The sequence below is a fragment of the Polypterus senegalus genome, chromosome 17, assembly GCF_016835505.1.
Source record: "Polypterus senegalus isolate Bchr_013 chromosome 17, ASM1683550v1, whole genome shotgun sequence".
Taxonomy (NCBI): domain Eukaryota; kingdom Metazoa; phylum Chordata; class Cladistia; order Polypteriformes; family Polypteridae; genus Polypterus; species Polypterus senegalus.
The window spans coordinates 101,365,681-101,385,674 of record NC_053170.1 but is presented as its reverse complement, the minus strand read 5'-3'; the positions used below and the strand labels follow the sequence as shown (position 1 = coordinate 101,385,674).

Here is a 19,994-nt window from a genome sequence, read left to right as displayed (position 1 = left end):
GGTGCGGGAGAGAAATCCATGAGGTGGCATCTGGGCAAGAACTGTGTGCCCATCGCAGTGCCACCTTGCTCTGAACCAATGCCACTGATTGATTGAGTGAGTGATTGCCCCCACTGGCGTCCTCCTCTTTGTGCTGTGCACCCTCTGTTATGCCATTATGTTAAGTTCCTCCAAGGACCCGCTCATCCAGATGTTCTATGTGCCTACCAGCTCCGCCCATGCCAGTCGCCACATTCCAGGAATCACTGTGCTATGCCAGGGTGAAGAGCCTGAAGGCTTCGCAGGTTAGAAACACAACGAGCAGGAAATGAAGATCCTTGAAGAGAATCCACACATGGCGGCAAGTCAGAAGCACGAGGACCAGCCTGCCCTGGCACCCTGATCATTGGGGGGGGTTTTGTGGGTTAGCATGCCACCATCTTCATGAGGTCACCAAACAAGTTCAAATGTGAGGTGGGCCGCCTCCAGGCTTAAGGTCCAGCAGGATCAGGGTGGGCACCTCTTCGCTGGCTCTCAGTAAGATAGAGGTGGGCTGCTGACTTCGCATCTCCAGGCTGCCGTCCCCAATGGTCTTGTAGATTATGGTGGCCATCTGTGGCATCAAACTCCAAGTCAGACCTTGAACTTTGGGTAGAGGGGCACAGAGCACCAGAGATGTGTGCCTGCTGGTGTCCTGGCAGAGTCCTGCAGATGTGGTGCGCCAAGACCCCCATGCCACCATAGCAGGACTGCCCTTGGTGACAGAAGGACCCTGTGCTGCAGCATCTAAACAGACAGAGGGTTGGCAAGCGCGTGGACCCCTTCAAGGAAAGGGCATTTAAGAGACCACTCAGTGGTAGCCTGGGGACCCTGTCTGCAGATCAGGAGATCCCCCTGAGCCTTTTAAGGGGACACTAGTGACCATCAGGGACACTCTGTGGAAAGGAAGAGGCCAAAGAAATGGCAGGAGGACAGGAAGGCTGACTGGGGTCGGGACGCCTCGCTGCCACCATTACTGCCACTCATGAGCCCCCCATGTCCTCCTCGGTGCCTTTCACTGTCCGACTCCAAGAGGGCTGCAGCCTCTTAACTGGCACCATGACAGAGCAGCCCAAACAACACCTGTGGCTGATGTGACACAAAATGTACTTCTGCCCTTCCACCATGAAGAAGCAGGTGGCACAGGGTGAGGAAGGGTTGAGATGAGCGGGCACAGAGGAGTAGGACTGTGGGCAGTAACCTAAATGAGGGGCCAAGGAGTGGGCAGTCAGTGAAATCAATAAATCCATGCTGATGGCGTCCCAGACATCCTTGAGAAGGTGTAACCATGTGTGAGTGGGCAGTGCCCAGCCAGGCCTGAGCAGTGTGCCCAATTTGGGGTTTCCAGATGGTGACTAGGAAGCAGTAGAAGCTCCTGGTGATTAGGCAAGATGGTACCTGCACACTGACACCCACCGTGTCCTGCTGCTCTTTGCTGAAGATGCCCCAATGCCAACCCCCCCCCTCTTCTGGCCAGAGGGCAGTCAGTAGTATGCCCTCTGAGGGGTCTGTAAGCCGTAGGTCCAGTCGTAGAGCCCCCTTGTCCTCTCCCAACGGGTCAGGCTGACCATGCTGATTCAATAACCTGGGATGCTGTGCCTAGTGAGTGGGATTGTTGTGCCAGCTGTAGTTCTTGGCTGTGCTGATGTCCCTTGCCACTTTAAGATGGCTGGTAGCATGAAAGAAGCATGACTGGCACTCCTGTGACCCAAAACAAAGCAAAGAATAAAATGACTCTGGCACCTGAACTTTTCAACGGCTGGCAGCATTGCTCTGAAAAAGGACCTCTGCCTGGACTGGGCACTGCCCTTTGGCGTGGCATTTGATCCCTAGACTCCAGCCCTGCATTAACTGGCAGACAGACGTGATTGACATGGCTCTTTATTATTGTACTAAGAAAAAGATATTGGGTTGGCAATGCCAGTGTCACAGCAGTGGCATTTTCCAAATGTCATCAACTGGTTACAAGAAGTAAGTCTGACAGCGTTTGTGCCCACTCGGCTCGGATGGCTGTCCTGTTTACTTGTGGATTACGTTTGGCACTTCGGTTAGTTTACTGGACCACGTGAAGGGGCATGTCATGGAGTTGAATGGTATCAGCGTCGTAGTCGGGCACATTAGATGGACAAGTCCGGTAATTAGCCATCTGAGAGAAAAGGGCGGACTCAGTTGGCGTGGTATTCTGGGCACTTTAAATGTAACGATTCCGTGTGCTAAGTCACATGACCTACACAAACCTATCAAACGTGCAGGACGGTTAACTCCGTTGGCATTCCCTTCATCGCCGCTTATGCTCCTGCCAGTCTCTTTGCAACAATGGCGGTTCCCAAATCTGTGAAATCCATGGCAACTGTGCTAGGAGGGCACAAAACCCACACATGCCAAGTGATGTAATGAAGGTGATCAAGAGGACAGGTCAGCAAAGGTGACCACGTCCCCCTTTATATAGCGCCTTTCAGGGCCAGCACCATCACAAGACACTTAATCTTGCTGCTCATAGCCCACTGACTTTGCTTCAAGGTGGCCAGCTTGCTGCCCCTCACACACAGCAGCTGACCTTGAACCCGGTGCCACCAAGTCACCCAGTAGAGCCTCAGTGGGCAATCACGTTTTAATCTGGAAGGTCTTGCTACGCAGTGCCAGGCTCTCCCTTTATCTCTGGCAGCAGTGGGACTTGAACTGGGGGCATCCGTGGGAGGAGCCAACAAGCAGTCACTTCAGACTTGGGGGGCATGGGTTCTGTGCAAGGAGCTGACAAGGGGCACAACCCTGGCAGCAGAACTTCTTTGACTACCTGGCATGCATGTTCCTGGCGGGCCCCCAACTTTAAATGTGTTTAGAATGGCAATCCTACCCAGCCAAGGCATGTCAGAATCATAGGGGGGGCACCGTGCCAGTCGTGACCCTGGATGAGCCAAGTGCAGGACGTCCATCATCTATAGTGGCACACCATAATAGTCACTTGTTATATAGTGCCTTTCATCTTAAGCATATTCAAGGGCCATCCAGAACTTGATCTAACGTAGCTTGGCATGTGACTGAGGAGCCACCGGTCACCTCAGATGGGGGACAAGCAACAAGAGCTGAATGGGGCACAGAAATAAGAGGCCATTCCCCAGAGTGGCACACAACATCCAGCCCTGCAGAAACAATCTGATGCCACCGTATGGCCAGGGCACAAGAGCAGATCATCCAGGTGGTACCCCCAACTCTCTCCAGTTTATCATGGTCTCGTAATGTGGGCACAGAGTCTGGCCAGCAGGTGGCAGTCTTCAAGCTCCCATGATGCTCTTTGTGAAGGTGTGCCCATATGATTATCAAGGGGTGATGGCACTGACTGGTGAACATCCAGAGGGTAGTTGGGAAGGCCTAATGGGAAGTGCCCAAAAGTGATGAGCCTAAGTGGGCACATTGAGAAACCCAAGAGGACTCCCAAGCGGGCACAACCCTCCAATATGGCCAGTCTGTGGTCCCCAAAGAGGAACATTCACCAAAGGTGGCAAATGTGTAATTGTGCCAATGTCATCCCTCATTTATCGGTGCAGTTTGTAACCAAAGTCATTGAGGGCAGAACCCCCACACTGAACGAGTGCCCATGATAGGCGAATGAGCAATAAAGTGAATGCCCAGATGTGCCACTTGGAAAGCTCCCTGAACAGGGTGGGAAGCCCACCAATAACCCATTAAAGACTCTTCTAGTTGGCCATGCCAAGGACAGCATGGCAGTGTGGTGGGCAGTGCTCCTGCATCCCTGTTGGCAGATTGTCCTCCTGGCACCAGAGATGTGGAGTCACACTCCTGATGTCCTAAACTGGTCGGTCATGGACACACGTGAGTGCCCTGGCCCATCCAGGACCACTTCCTGACTGGCACTGGGTGACTGTAGAGAATGGCGAGACAGCAGCAGGCACAATTTGGTCAGGGGGTACTCCGCTTGGTCTCAATATCTTTTTAAGGTGCCAGTTAAGTGGGGTGTTGGTGCTTCAGATTCAGTTCAACGAATGGGCCCTCTAGATGGCAAGGGGGAGATGCCACTGGTGCCCCCACTAATAGTATTAGGGACTAGGAGGCAGCCATGTTGGCACTGTGCTTCATGCCACAATCAGAAGAGTGGGGCAGTGGGCACCAATATCACCTTCTCGCCGTGTATCGAAGACTGGAAGGACTTCTGACTGTGGGTCTCGCGGGGCACACATCTACAACACGTGAAGTGCCAAATCCTCCTGGTTGGGCAGACGTTGGTAATGGCCGACTGACCGATGTGCTTGACCCTTGAAATGAGGTCACTCAGTGTGTTCAGGTGCACATGCCAAGCAGTTTAATGACCCCGTGTCTGTGTGGGTGGCTCGCATGCCACTCTGCTCCCCAGTACCTGTGCCCCGTCCACACCCCACACCCGCAGTCTTTCGCTGCCGCCACTGCCCTGGCACCGCTACATGAAGCCGCAGCAGCTGCTCTTCTTTTTCTGTGACTCGATGAAGTCATGGATTTGGAATTTGGGCTCGTTGGGCTGCTGGACGGCCCGCTGCTTCAGCTCCCTGGCAGGAGAAAAAAAGACAAGAAGCAGACAAAGGGTCAGCAGTGCCCGCTGTGCCACAGCCATCCCCAAACCCTCCCCAAGTCTTCAAATGGTGAGCATTGCACAGTCAGGTGATTGGGATGTGACAAGAGAATGAAACGCCTCCCAACAGTGCCAGTGCCCGGGCACCTGCACATCAAGCAAACTGAAATTACAGTCTGTACCCCTAGAGGGTGGCAAGGAAAGCCTGGCATCAGAGATCAGAGGATGTTTAGTGGGAGGTGTCTGCTCGTGCCATCCGCAAATCAAGATAAGGCTGCAGAAAACTGTAAAACTGGGCAATGCCATGACTAAAAGCTGCAGTTGTGCCACTGCCGAGACATCCTGGTGGCACCCAAATAAACTCCCCATTTAAAGAGAAGAGGAGCCTAGTTGGGCATGAAGCCATGAATTGGGGTCTTCGAAATGGGCCAACCTATGACATCCACTTCTGGGGGCTCAGCTGAAAAGATGGCAAGTGGCCAATGCCCAGTGTCTGGTAAGATGGCACCTGACTCCTCCTTTAACAGTGACAGAGGGTCTTAAGGGGTCACTGACTGCTCCATAAGACACAAAGCTTTTGTTAGGACCTGACTGGGTGGATGGCTGCCCACCTATGCCCTGGTCACTGGTCTTAGTAACGCAGCCTCAGCTAAGCTCGGACCATCAGGTGCCCCTCAGTGGTCCCAATTCTGAAGCCTTAGCTGACCAGACAGAGTCACATGTAGAACACTTTGAACCATTAACTTGGGGGCAAACAAGTGCCAGGCATCACACTACCACCAAAGGGGGCTTCCATCCAACATACAAAAATGAAGTTGGCAGTGAAACAGCACCTGGGCAGAGGGGCCACTTAGGGGGCACGGACTGAGAAGCCCAAAAAGACTCCCAGGATGCTAAAGGGCCAAAGGGAATAAAAGGGATGGAAAGAGACCCCCGTGTGTGCCCACCACTTTGGTAATCAGACAAATAAACACAAAAGGGACACAAGCTGGGTGAATCCAGAAGAGAAGATCAAAAGGAAACTGGTATCACATGCCAGGCTGGCCGCCCTCACACTTACTTGGCGATGGCGAGGAAGGCCAGCTCAACATTCACGCCCGTCTTGGCACTCGTCTCCATGAAGGGGACACCGTATTCCTGAAGGGTAAAGCATCAACAGCAGGACATTAGGGACAGAGCCACTGAAGCCATCTGTTAGGAAAGGCGCTATATACAGTCCTTGAAATGACAGCGTCTGTGGGCAGAAGCAGAACCAGAGCCCACCGTGTGCCAGTCGCTCCTCGTCACAAGCCCTTATCTACGCTAATAAAAGTCTTCTGAGCGCAAGTCCGGCTGTAGACGGCACTGTCACTAAATGTCACAGGAAGCTCTCTGGCGTGGTAAGAATGTGTCACCCACCGTCCTTAAAGCTCTCTGCAAATGTCAGCCATGGCACCAACACAAGCTCCGTGCCTTCACTGTCACTTTAATGGCCTCCGCTCAGGTCACCGTCATTGAGCGCTCTGCTCGGAGGGGCCTAACCCTGGAGTGACAAAGGCATGCCCAGTGTTGTAACGGGTACCACTGGTCTGTTTACTCTGGGGCGGGACCTCCCTCCCCATGGCACTACCCAAGAAGGCCAACTGCATATTATATAGCGCCTTTGCAACGGCAGACTGGGGCAACTGGTTGGATGGGTCAGTCACTTTTACAGTCACATGGGGACAGAGGTGCCCAGTCAGGGGACTATTCCATGTCCGTTCTCGCCAAGACACCTAGCAACTCCAAAGTGGGTCAGGGGCCGCCACCCTATAGTGAACACTCTGGTGACGACATGCTGAGCTGTCACCCAGTGCTGGTCACCTGACTCAGAGAGCACAGCATCCTGGCATTTCCAGGAGTGGCTACCAGCCATCTGGTGTGACCCGTGTCTTGAGCCGTATGGGCTGCCAGTCGTCTATCCCAATGCCCCCCTCACCCACAGACGCTGTTGTACCCCATCACAGGGCTCTTCAGGACCACAGGACCGCCAGGTGAGTCAGATGGCGGCCAGGATTTGTATTCTGTGACATCGGGGACAGGAGTTAAAGCTTTGGGACGTGATATATAGCGCCTTTCATGCAGTGCATGCTGTCCTGTTAGTCTGCCAGCTGTTGGTTTGGACTGGAGCAGCCCAGGGCATCAGCAAGCGGGCCGCACTGCTTACCTTTGCCAGCCGCTCTCCTTCTTCCTGCTTGATGACCCTCTCGCTGCACATGTCGGACTGTGGGGGAGAGCAGAGACAGGAAAGGGTCAGTACGCTGCTGCCACCCGCTGGCCAAACATGGGTAGTGGCCTCAGCCAGCTCACAGGCTCTTTTCATGCCAGACTTGGCCAAGCTCAGCTGTGCCACCCTGATAGGAGACTGGCATGTGCCACAGAGCTCAGAGGTCCAGGCCATTTCCTTAGTGCTGATGACATGGCACTACCATCAGGAGGGGTCACTCTGGAATTGCACAGCCTTGACTGACTAATGACCAAACATTTGTGATGCCAACCCCAAATATTCCTGTTCAATGCCAGCCTGTGGCTTAGCAAACAGTTAAACCCAACAAGTCAGGCCACTCTGGCACAGTGGCACACGCTTGGCTGGCCTTGGATGACGCTGCGCTGCGAGTCACTGGACCTTGAAACAGAGCGGCTGAGGAAAGGGGCTACACAGCCAGGGTGGGATTAAACATTAACCCGGCTGGGTACTCACACACACACAGTGTCATCAAAAACTTAGAGGCACGTCACCAGGTGACACAGCAGGACACCCTACACTCAAGGGGGTTGCCAAGGTGCCACAAGGCCACTGCCCAAGTGCTCAAATGGCATCAGACGGTCAGCAGGTCCCGGAGCAGGACGCACCTCTGATGGACCTTCAGGGCCTGTCCAGCCCACTCTGGTCTTGTCCGTCCATTTTTTTGTTGCATCTTCGTCCATTCCAGGTTTTCCCACACAGACACACAGGGACAAGGGACGGGGTGCCAGTCACCCACACTCTTTCACGATTGCTCCAGGGGCCCATTGCGCTGTACAGTGGCGGACCCTGCGCTCGGACCCCAAGGGGTATTTGGAAACTAACAAGAGATTATATAAAGAATGAAGAACACCAGCAGAGGGCGTACTAACACAATGGGCTCAGTGTCAATGCCACCACTGGACCAAGAGCAGGAGACACTGGACAGCACGAGCACCACTATGCCATCCAGGTGGCCACTGTGTCTGGCAGACTCACCAAGGACACAAAGCCTGCATGGCATGGGCACAGTAAAGGGTGGTCCTCAGAGCCTCTGGAGATGTCACAAGGAGACCCAAAGCCAGCAGAGTGGTCCATCATACCTCCACTGACCATCTGAAGCGCTGCAAAGGCACAGCGAGACCAGCAGAGGGAGCTTCTGCAGTTCATTCTGGGGGTCTCCGCAGAAAATGGAGGAGTACAGGGTGAGGCCAGCAGCAGAGAACAAGCTGTAGACGTGACTGGAGTGGCCCCCCCAGCCTATATGAGCTTCATGGTGGTCTACTAACCTTGTTTCCTAGCAACATGATGACCACGTCCTGCTGCGCGTACTCGTGGATCTCGGTGAGCCAGGCCTTAGCAACCAAAAGACAGAAAGAGAAAGAACAAAGACATGGAGGTCATCATCTGCAGGTTCCTTGATGACACCGCCCCGTGACGTCACAGGCAGCGGGCACCTCATCTCACACTCCAGCCGACTGGCATGTGCCACTAAGCTTGACACTTTTGGTGTCCTCCCATTTGAGCCCAGGCTGACAGGTGAGTGTGCTGGTACACGTGTGCCACCATGTGTGCCACCAGGTCACCTGGAACCCATGACAGTCGAATCTCAGAGGGCGGGGACTGCTTGACAGGAAGGCGGGGTGGAGCTTAGGGATTGGCCATCGAATGGGCGGGGCCACAGAGGTAAGGAAATACCTAAATATGAAGCTAAAAGGCCACCAATGTGAGAAAAGGGGACAAGTGACAGGTGTGCAGACCAGGAGGCTCAAAGAGGACAAAGTCAGCCAAGGAAGTGCCCAAGAACAGTGCATAGCCAGGAGATGGATGGCACCCCATCTTTGCCCTGGGCAGCGTGGGCTTTTGAAAGGCTTATATATCCTTCAGGACCACCGCCTTTCACTTGAGTCCTGGTGCCCACCTGTCATGGCCTTGGGGTGTTACAGACAGACGTCTGGGCAGCTCTTACCCTGATGTTGTCGAAGGACGTCTTGCTGGTGATGTCATACAGGAGAAGCAGAGCTGTGAAGAAGAAGAAGAGAAAGAAGGTGGCATGAGCAGGGAGTCGTTCACTCACCCTCTCAAAACCAGCCACCCGTTTAGCCAATTAATACCCAACAAGCCCCTCAACATCGGGCAGGATCGGTGACACCTTGGACCCCCGGCTCTTGTGCCCATCTGTCTGTCTGTCCCTACCTTGTGCATCCCTGTAGTAGGCGTGCGTCACGCTGCGAAATCTTTCCTGCCCAGCGGTATCCCAGATCTGTCGAGAGAGGAGACATCAAGTCACGTAACGTGTGGAAAGGCGCTATAAAACACCAAGACAAGCTGATGGGGTGAGACTATGAACTGTCGAAGAATCAGAAGGTGAGGTGGCATCAGGGCAAAAAGAGTGCCAAGGGTGGACAGCAGCAAGGCACTATAGGTCACCGCCAACCCACCATTTTGTGTGGCAAAGGCCGAGACACCTTCAGCTGTCCCTGAGGAGAATCAGCCTCCCACCAGACCTGTCATTGTCTGCTTTGTGATAGCCGTGCAGACTGTGAAAGGCGCTATATGAGAATGGGGTTCCTGCTCACCATCTGAGCTCTTGGCAAAATGCACCAGCGAGTTTTCATGGGAGGAAACAACCCTAAATCTGCAGAGGAGCAGACGTCTGAGGTGGTGACAAGGGTGACATCTTCACAAGGGGGAGCTGTGGGACAGGAGCTATAAAAATAAAGATGGCCTGGAAGGAGAGCCACAGTGATAACCCGATAGGACAGGCAGAAGGCACAAATGAAAGATGGGCAGATAATGTAAGGCACTATATAAAAGCCAGACGCCCACAGACAGATTCAAGGCACTATATGACAGGTGAAGGGACAGGTGAAGGGACACAGAGCAGTGAAAGGCGCTATATGACAGATAAAGGGACACAGAGCAGTAAAAGGTGCTATATGACAGGTGAAGGGACACAGAGCGGTGAAAGGCACTATATGACAGGTGAAGGGACACAGTGAGGTGAAAGGCACTATATGACAGGTGAAGGGACACAGAGCGGTGAAAGGCCCTGTATGACAGGTGAAGGGACACAGAGTGGTGAAAGGCACTATATGACAGGTGAAGGGACAGGTGAAGGGACACAGAGCGGTGAAAGGCGCTATATGACAGGTGAAGGGACACAGAGCGGTGAAAGGTGCTATATGACAGGTGAAGGGACACAGAGCAGTGAAAGGCGCTATATGACAGGTGAAGGGACACAGAGTGGTGAAAGGCACTATATGACAGGTGAAGGGACACAGAGCGGTGAAAGGCGCTATATGACAGGTGAAGGGACACAGAGCGGTGAAAGGCGCTATATGACAGGTGAAGGGACACAGAGTGGTGAAAGGCACTATATGACAGGTGAAGGGACACAGAGCGGTGAAAGGCACTATATGACAGGTGAAGGGACACAGAGTGGTGAAAGGTGCTATATGACAGGTGAAGGGACAGGTGAAGGGACACAGTGAGGTGAAAGGCGCTATATGACAAATAGAGGGACACAGAGTGGTGAAAGGTGCTATATGACAGGTGAAGGGACAGGTGAAGGGACACAGTGAGGTGAAAGGCGCTATATGACAAATAGAGGGACACAGAGCGGTGAAAGGCGCTATATGACAGGTGAAGGGACACAGAGGGTGAAAGGCCCTGTATGACAGGTGAAGGGACACAGAGCGGTGAAAGGCACTATATGACAGGTGAAGGGACACAGAGCGGTGAAAGGCACTATATGACAGGTGAAGGGACACAGAGCTGTGAAAAGCACTATATGACAGGTGAAGAGACACAGAGCGGTGTAAGGCGCTATATGACAGGTGAAGGGACACAGAGCGGTAAAAGGTGCTATATGACAGGTGAAGGGACACAGAGCGGTGAACGGCACTATATGACAGGTGAAGGGACACAGAGCGGTGAAAGGCACTATATGACAGGTGAAGGGACACAGAGCGGTGAAAGGCACTATATGACAGATAAAGGGACACAGAGCGGTAAAAGGTGCTATATGACAGATAAAGGGACACAGAGCGGTGAAAGGCACTATATGACAGATGAAAGGACAGGTGAAGGGACACAGAGCGGTGAAAGGCGCTATACACCACAGCCTGGGCGGGACGTCCTCACCTGTAACTTCACTTTCACGGAGTCCACAGTCACAACTTTATTCTGAAACACAAGTAAAGACAGCGTGAGTGCGTTGCCCACTGGACCCCCTTGTTGCCATAGTGCGGGTGGCACACACGTGAGCCCAGTGAAGTGTAATTAAAGGTTTAGGTACCTGGAGAAGCAGAAGACATTTCATTAATTCAAAGAGAGACGCCTTGGGGGGCCGAGGCCTGGGGTGTCATATATGGTGAGGCGCACGGCCATTTCTGAAGTGTGACCTGTTACTCAGCCATGTATGCAATGACTTGAAGCAGGGTCTTCTGTTAAAGGCACTATATAAGGCCATCTGCTTCAAATCCCACCTTGGTTTTCCTTTGTGACCCTGAGCATGCCCTTCTGATGCCAGTTACCAGCATCTGGAAATGACTGAGATGCACCTGTGGAATAACACTGAGTGGTGTTCACTGGGAAAGGCGCTATATGTAATAGCCTAAAGCTCGGCTCCCTGCTCAGAGCAGTGTAGGTGCCAGGGTGTGCCAGCTGCTGAGCTGAAATAGCAGGGCAGGATAAACTGTGCAGTGCAAGGAACTGCAGCGTCATGCCAATGTTAAACCGTTAGGCTGGCATCTCACACCTCAGGCATGTGAAAGAGCGAGAGAGAGAGTGAGAGAGAGAGAGTGTGCCCGGGTTCAGCAGCTCACTCTTGGCATCAAACCTACAACCACTCCCAAATATTATGACCAGGTGGGCACACTCTAGCGGCCTCTTCAGTTCCTGCTTTTTCATGAAAGCCCAGTATGGGCACCTTGGTCTTGGCACATTTGTGTTATGAAAGGATGCCCAGCAAGGCTGGCAGGGTGTGGCACAAAGTCCTTGAGTTCACAACCAGGAAAGGCCTATCAAGGAAAGACAACGGCCACCAGGGGGCAGTGCATTCCACAAAGTGATTACAAGGTAGACTGCCTGAGGGCAGCCCTGGTAGGGACCACCAGCAGGCACCTGGATATGCCACATGTCCCTTTACAAAACAGTCAGTGCCCAGGGGAGCAGTGGAATCGGGAGACTCAGAATGAGCCCCGATCACTATCATGGCACCTTCCATGGCACACTTATAACTTCATGTGGTGCTGGTGGCTTTGTCTTCCTTGTCACCAGTGTCACCACTGTCACCTACTTTCATCACTGGTGTATTTCCTGGTTTAAGGAGTGTGCAGTGGCCCCAGATTAATGAACTGAAATGGCCAAAGAGGCAACCAACCACCAGCCCACTAGCAGGGCATAAACACCAGCTTTGTAGAGCGCCTTTCACTTTGATTTTGCTATAGGGGGAGCACTGGCATGAAAGGTACCCCTGGCTTATGCCAGCCTAGAATGTGAGGGTGCTTATCCAGCAACACTTTAAAATACGAGAGACGATGATGACAAAGACCTAAAGAGGCAAAAACACAAACCGAGAGACCCAGAGGTGCCCTAACTCTGTTGCTATGACAACTGTGCCACAAGTGTGTCAGATGACCTGATGATGTTCTTAATACACCGCTAGCCCCACCACCGGCTGACGACTGGCACAGTTCATCTTTACAGACTTCAGGTGGCAGTGCCCTTCTGACACCCAAAGGTGGTGACAGTGAAAGAGACTGGCAGTGTGGCACCCCCTCCACTTTTATAAACTCAAGAGAATGAAAACTGGCATCTGGAGCCGTGTCACTCCAGCATCCTTTGGTCTGCCCTTCATTTTTCTGCTCCTGCCACCGATGGTCTGCTGTTGATGAATTTCAGTTCACAACCACTAAGAGGGTCCAGTGAAAAGACACCAACCAGTATGAATCTGATGCCAGCCTCGGGCCACTCGGCACAAATACTCTGCTGTTTACATACAAACTGATGGCACAGTGCTACAAGGGGTGCCAACTGATGATGACCGTCATCCAAAGTCAATGGGCACAGTGTCAATGGGAGGGAAGGAAGACAGAGGACACGGGTTCAAGCAGTTTGTCACAGGACTCGTATCCCTCTGCCAACCAGCCAGGCTCGCCAGCCCAAAGTTGACCAGGGTCCAAACACCAGTCATGTGCCCGCTGCACTCGCTGTCACCTTTGCTCCTTATGGACCTCTTCATGAATTATTAACGTCACATGAGTGTGAACTTCATGACACGCAGTCCGAAAGTCAGTCACCCTCAGTGACCCCATAATGGGACACGAATGACCAATCCAGAAGGAGCAGGGAAGAGCCAATAGAGGAGCAGCAGGTGGAAAAAGGGGCGTGGCATGAGAAGACGAAAGAGAAATAACAGGAGGAAAAGGGGCGGAGCAGGAAGAGTGATGACGCGGAAGAGCAGGAGAAGAGGGGTGGGGCAGGAGGCGTGTCCAAGAGCCAGGATTTCTTTTGCCATCGGCACATTCCAAGGTGTGACTCGTGAAAGGCTTGCGGATGTTGCTATGGCACTGCTGCCAGGCAGTTTGAAACCTTTCAAGGACTGAAGAGTCTGCCAACACCACAAGCTTTGAACTTCCTCGACCAACAGGAAAAATGGCATTGCTGTTCGTCAAGTGGAAGAGGGGCGGCGACAGCGACTGAGCACAGGTGCCATGTGTCCTCTTCGTGCGGCTCTGCCACTTACAGTGTTCTGGTGACATCTGCCACCTGAGCACAGACCCATGATGCTGAGGTGCCACGTGTCACCCAGGGGACCTTGTGCTCCTAAACTTATGGGTGGCACAAAGCTGTAGATCAAGAGATCCTGCATTTGACTCAGTGAGTGGCAAACTGAGTGGCACTGCTGCCTCACACCCCCAGCACCCACCTATTCAGTAGCATCCTATAAGGAGGATTCCTGGGACTTTGCCAGTCTAGCCTCAGTGGTTTTGGTGGGCATCTTGTGGGTCAGGTGCCCTAACATTCTTGACGTTAAGATGAGTCCACACACTGCTGGCTGGCACAACGGTGCTCACAGATCTAGTGCCCATTCTACTCTGAAGTCCACCTGTGCCATTGAGCTCTTCATTGTGCACTTGACATGGCACTCATTTGGGCCTCTTCTACCCACCATGTCCTTGTTTTGGTCACCATGCAGTGACTGTCACCATAGGGAGCCTGGACTGACCGGTACATGGATGGGCTCTGCTTCACTACTGTGGTCTTTAAAATGCTGGACACTGGACCCTGCCAAGTGGGCACCACCTCTCCTCCTTGTGACTTTCACGGATGCCATCCAGTTTGGGATCCTCAGGGGCGTCACCTCCCCGGCCTGCAGGTGACGTCGCCCACTTGGCCACATCAGGCTGACCTCCAATGTGCACCGGAGAGGAGAAGGCCGAGAGGGACAGAAGTCTCCAGGTGTCACCTCAGGTCCCCTCATGCAGATCAAGTTGTCTGCTCAGTTAAGAGTTGAGCAGCGCCCCCCCGTGGCGACATCTGGGCAGTGAGCATTAGGTCCGGACAGGTGGTGGGCAGAGAGCACGTCTCACCTCCTGGACTGATGTGATGCCACGTGCCACTGGCCAACATCAAACATGGGTCCTTCACTGGGCTGCAGTGAAGACCAGTATTGCCACCCATGTGCAGCCACCAGGGTTGGTTTGTGCTACTGGTGAGGACACACTGTGGGCTCCATCACCTGGCATGGCCCACTGGAGGATGGCTAAGGGCAGTCCTGGGAGGCACTGGCACATGAATGCCTAGACTTCCGGGGCAGGAAGCTGCTACTGGTAATTGGGGCATCTGGTCCGTCATGTCCAGCGTGTTGTGTTCAGTGACTGGAGGGCAGACTTGGCCGAGATTTGAACCCACATCCCTGGCATTCACAGTTGATGTGATCGCACTTTGTTACAGAAGCTCTTGTGCCAAGGCTGCGTGGATGACGGTCAGGAGACAAAGGACAGCAGTTACTATGGCGATCAGACAAGCTCAGGCTGGAGGACCTCGAGGAGGACACGGCGCCAGTGGAACTTGAGATTAAAAACAAGACTGGCATTTAGGAAAAGTGAGAGAGCAATGAGTGTGACAAGTACTGGGACAAGAAGAGATGGGGACAGACGCTGAACACTCTGCCCTCCAGAAAGTGCGCTGAAAGTGAAAAACACAAAAAGGACCCGAGAATGAAGAAATTGGGGGGCAAAGTGGGAGATGGCAGCGAGGAGCCAGGAGAAGAAGTCATTGGTGTCACACGTGAGAGCCACTTAACATAGGGGTAGGTAACGTCTCAGCGATGTGTTGGATTATCTTCATGGTTGTGTGTCGCACAGATGCCTGGCATCGCATCGGGCACATCTCCCTCTACTTCTAGATGCTGACCCCTCAGTGCCCTCCTCCTCTTGGGCCTATGCCAGTCCGCTGCTGCATGCAGGCTTTGAACCCGCATTCACGGTGGCCGTCGCTCTCGGCTTGCACTGCAGGCAGCATGTGACTCGCATCACCATGGCAACCCCAGCCTGAAGCATCAGACCACTGAATCAGCAGCCACAAGATCAGATAGTCGGGGTGATGTGTCATCAGTGGCAGCCAGGCCGCCCTGGGCTTGCCCGCCTCCACCGCCACTTTTCTATTCAGGTTCTTTTAGGACCTCTGGCGGATTCTCTCTGACTTGATAAGAATGGGTACCCAAGGACGGACCTGAGGATGCCTGCTGGCTCTCTGGCAGCCCTCATGCCCAGAGTAACAGATGCCAACCAGGATGTGGCAGAGATGTATAAAAATGTGGATTTTCACAAGTACAGGAAGAACCTGTGAAAAGTGGGCCAGACATTGTGGAGGTGACAGCCACGCTGCTCGACAAACGCGGGCGGCTGCCAGGGTATCTTTGTGTCCACCTTGACCACCCATCACGTTATTGTGGGCTCTACTGTACACCTGTGCTAACCTGAAAGGCGCTATATACGGTGTGTCTCCACAGCCATACCCACCTGATCCTGAGAGCTTCACTCTAAGAGGAAGGGGCGTCTTCATTCTGAGCAAAATTTTAAAAAAGAGAAGACCCCCGGGGGACCACCGCTGACCCAAGGAAAAAAGCAAAGCAAACAAAGAGGATGCGCTCACCCGAAAGTCAATTCCAACGGTGGCAATGAAGCTGCCAGCCAGAAAGGCGCCATCCTTAAACTGGACCAGGAAGCAGGTCTTCCCGACACCCGAGTCTCCCAGCAGCATCACCTGTGTTGGCACGGGGGGCAAGAGGCTGTTAATCAGGGCACACAGGACCACCTGAGATGCGTGCCACACTACCTGCCTGCCAACCAGCCAGCCTCTTCACGGGAAATTGGCATGATATACCCATACCAGTCTGCAGCGGCACCCCCTGTTGACCCAAACCTTCCCTCTACCTGTGCAAAGAACGGAATCAAAAATACAGAATCAGTGCCAGGGCAAAGTGCACCAGTGCAGTACCAACAATGCCATTTAACACCTCGCTTCAGGTGCCAGTCATTACCAGCTTGGCTCTAATTGTACATGTCCTCTGTCAGAGGCCAGGCTGCTGCACAATGACAGGGTAGTGACAGTACCACCACTAGGGGGCGACTGCCTCAAACAATAAAAAGAACATGTACAGAGATACAGGAACTGGAACTGGCATTGCCACCACTAAGGGGCACAGTACCAAGATGACATTTATGGAGCTCTGGGATGAAATTATAACCAGTGCCCAGGCACAGGCATAAATGATGTTGTAGGATGAAGCTACCCATTCCTGACAGATCTGTGGCCACCACCCGCATCACAAGTGTGGCTAACATGCAGCCAACTGGGCACAATATGAAAAAGATGGACAGGAGCCACTGGAGGTGCCCACTGTCCTGAAGCCCGGCCCCAGTACTCCACGTTGGTGCCCCACATGGCTCTCCTAACATTTAGTCTCGCTTTGCTTCATCAATGGGTCAACAGAGAGTGGCAAGACTGTGAGCATTCGGTTGGAATAGACTGGCAAACACACCTCTAAGATGAGGAGCTGAGTGACAGGCAAGGCAGGCAAAGTGACATTTGACAAAGAGATCCAGGGCATGGCTGCCTATCAGAGTGCCATCTGTTAAGAACAATTCACAAAACGACGGGCACCTTCAGAGACGCACAATATGCTGGTCACCCCCTGTAATCCTGTGAAGGTCAGTAGGCCCTGGTGGGCATCACATACAGAACATACTGGAGAGCCTGCAGATGGCACATCTGACTCTTATGTGCCCAGGGCACAGGCCAGCTACATACAGTACTTCATTTCTGACCAGTCAACCTCCCTCTGATGCCATAGGCACCAGCCTCTGCCACCCTGCATATTTCAGTTAGTTCCTTCGTGAACTCCAAGGCCTGCTTTGAAGCCTCTTGTGCTCATTCAATGTATGAAAGGGTGTGCCAGGCCTGTGCCTGCTGTGTGCCCAATGATGCCAGGATAGGACAAGGTCCTCCTGAAACCCTGTTTTGGATAAGTGAGCTGAAATCATGTGCTCATACAGTTGAGGGGTCCATATAATGGGGCGAGAGGGGACAGACTGGGCAAATATCCGTGCCCTAATAATTAAAGCAGTGGGGACGCCAGGAGTTTGACCCACCAGTGCCTTCTCCCATTACCTGGCACCGATCCCTCAAAACTGTCATTATGAGATGGCACTCCAACAGCTCAGTGAGCAAAAGAAAATGAGCCATGGAAAAGGATTGGTGGGCACAAGTGACTCAATAGAAAGGTGGGTACAAAGCGTGGCTCGTCTCCATGGTGACCGGCCTCAAGGACATAAACTGAATGGCTGACGTGAGTCCGCTGCACTGTCACAGGAAAGCCCACCGAGGGCTGTGTTGTCAAATCTGGGCATTCAGGCGGGGTGCCCATCATCATTGTGTCAAGGTCAAAGTCACTGGGGCTCAGCCTGGGTCCGCCCCATGCTTTGGTTGTTTTTGAGGGTCCTTCAGTTAAAATGCCCACTCAGCAGACCCTCATGATAAACTGAGGTGCTACATGCCAATGTCTCGTCTCTCAAAGCCAAAGAAGACAACTGCCACCAAAGGTCACATGGTATGACCCTGACCAAGAGCTTGCACGAAGTGCCCACGGGTCACATGACTTGATAGGGTGACAGGCACTATAGAAACAAAAAGCTGGTTGCTTGATCCCATGACACTGGGACAAGAGTCAAGATGCCCGTGTATGTCAACGGGTACACCAGTGGACATTCGCTGGTCATCTCCCTGTGACGTTAAGGACTGACGCCACACCACTGGGGAGTAAAGCACAGGGCACAAGGAGGGGATCAGGATGCCAATCCTTCAGGTCAGGTTAGGATCAACACTGAGGACCCAGGAGGGAAACCCAGCAAACACAGGGCAAACGTGCCAACTCGACGACATGAGTCACGTTCAAATGGGCACCGCCACAGAGCCCAGGTTTAACTTTCAAGGGACTGGGGACCCCTCACCTTAATAAATGTACACATGTGGGACTGTAAGCCATGACTGTCATGAAAGGCGCTATATAACGCCTCTGCTCTCGGAGGACTTGCAACTCTTAAAAAGAAGGCATCTAACTTTGTGTATTGTGTGTATGCCACGTTACTCACTGCCATCGTTCAGTCACCTCACCTGTTAGAATATAAAACCTGCCCCTAGAGGTGCATACATAATCACAAGACCCCCATGACCCCCTGCCAGCCCCAGAGGTGCCCTTCTACATGAATTAATGCCCAGCATTTGCAGTTGGCATGGAGATGGCCAGCACTTCAACAAGCCGCGCTTTGGGTGGTGAGAGTGGGCGGTCGATGAGAGGGAGGAGGAAAGGCGCTATATAATACAACAATGACATGAAAGAAAGATGGCGGGCTGCATGTTGTCACCTCAGTCACTTCCAGGTAGCCCCACCTACAGGGCATTTAACACCTGAACAGAATGACGTGAAGCCTTCCAGGTGCCGCTTGTGTGTGCTGGCAGAGGATGACGCCGTGATGCCAGTCACTTCTCTCAGCGTCATCCCACTGGACCCACTGCACTAGAAAAGGACACGTGACAGGGTACAAATCCAAAGTGACATTCAAATGTGACCATCTCTGGGCCTCAGTCCAAAGCTCCTCCCTATATGGTGCCCTCCCTCAGTGTGCCACGTGTAAACTACACCTACACTGCCCACTGCCTCATAGAGCGCCCTGCTGACCCATGGGTCACAGCATGCCCCACTCTCAGGGAGGTTCTTGGCCCTGTGAGATGAACCTTGGCACCATCTGCTGTGACACTGTGACAGACTGAGAGCTGGGGGTGTATGCTGCAAAACCTGCTATGAACAGAACTGGCACTTGAGTGCCAAGCCATGTGTCAGAACAGGAAAAAAAAAAAGATGGAAAAGTCAAGATGCTTGGGTTAAAGAGCGGCAGGAAGGTGGGCCAGCGGGCAACCACAACCATCACCACCAATGTCATGGCACGTCAAGGCCAACCTGGTGACAAAAAGCAGGAAAGACAGTGCCAAAGCAGACAAACATGTAAGTGCCCGACGTGCCCGCTACGTTCTGGAACTGAATGAGTCAGTGAATAAACCGAGCACACAGTTTCCATGGCAGCACCCCTGGGTGGCACGGACAGGAGGCCAGTTCATGCCAAGGCACCCAAAAACGCTCATCTTTGATATGCAGGACGTGTAAAAAAGCTGAAGCTTCTCCAAAATGGTGGAAACAGAGCCTCGTGTTGAGCCAGCCAGCCAATTCAAAACTGAAGGGCACCAGATGGGCTGAACTGTGCAGCGGGCACGAGCTCACACAGATACTACATGAAGGGCTGTCGGGGCACAGGAGCTCACTTGAGACTTCCATGGCAGGCTGGGAGCTCCTCCTCCTTGGCAAAAATGGTCCAAACAATAAAACAGAAACGTGCGGTAATTATAAGACCCCTTAAGGGTTGGTATGCAGTCAGACCTGCTCGGGGGTCCCTCCCCTTGGCAATCTGCTAAAGCCAACCAAACCAGCAGTGGCGGACCCCCGCGTCAGCGCCACACCTAGTGGGCGTGGCTCACTGCCAGGCTAAACGAAACTGAAACGGGCGTGTCCTGCTCGCCTTGGCCACGCCCCTTCAGCCAAACCTGCGC

The 19,994-nt window shown here is 53.1% G+C and overlaps 1 protein-coding gene across 3 annotated transcripts in view; it reads right to left on the bottom strand.

Moving 5' to 3' along the window:
* Positions 1-1,883: 1,883 nt before the first annotated feature.
* The window catches only part of LOC120517316 (ras-related protein Rab-37-like), a 29,917-nt gene continuing 11,806 nt past the window's right edge, over positions 1,884-19,994 (bottom strand). For 2 of the 3 annotated variants that reach the window (XM_039739532.1, XM_039739534.1), the window contains 7 exons: positions 10,968-11,009; positions 9,018-9,084; positions 8,791-8,843; positions 8,111-8,176; positions 6,765-6,821; positions 5,640-5,716; positions 1,884-4,556 (listed from right to left, as the gene is read on the bottom strand). In XM_039739532.1, coding sequence (XP_039595466.1) covers positions 4,451-4,556; positions 5,640-5,716; positions 6,765-6,821; positions 8,111-8,176; positions 8,791-8,843; positions 9,018-9,084; positions 10,968-11,009 — 468 coding nt within the window. In that variant the 3' untranslated portion in view covers positions 1,884-4,450. Of the gene's footprint in view, positions 4,557-5,639; positions 5,717-6,764; positions 6,822-8,110; positions 8,177-8,790; positions 8,844-9,017; positions 9,085-10,967; positions 11,010-15,986; positions 16,098-19,994 lie in introns of all 3 variants that reach the window. The other variant, XM_039739533.1, reaches the window with a different exon arrangement.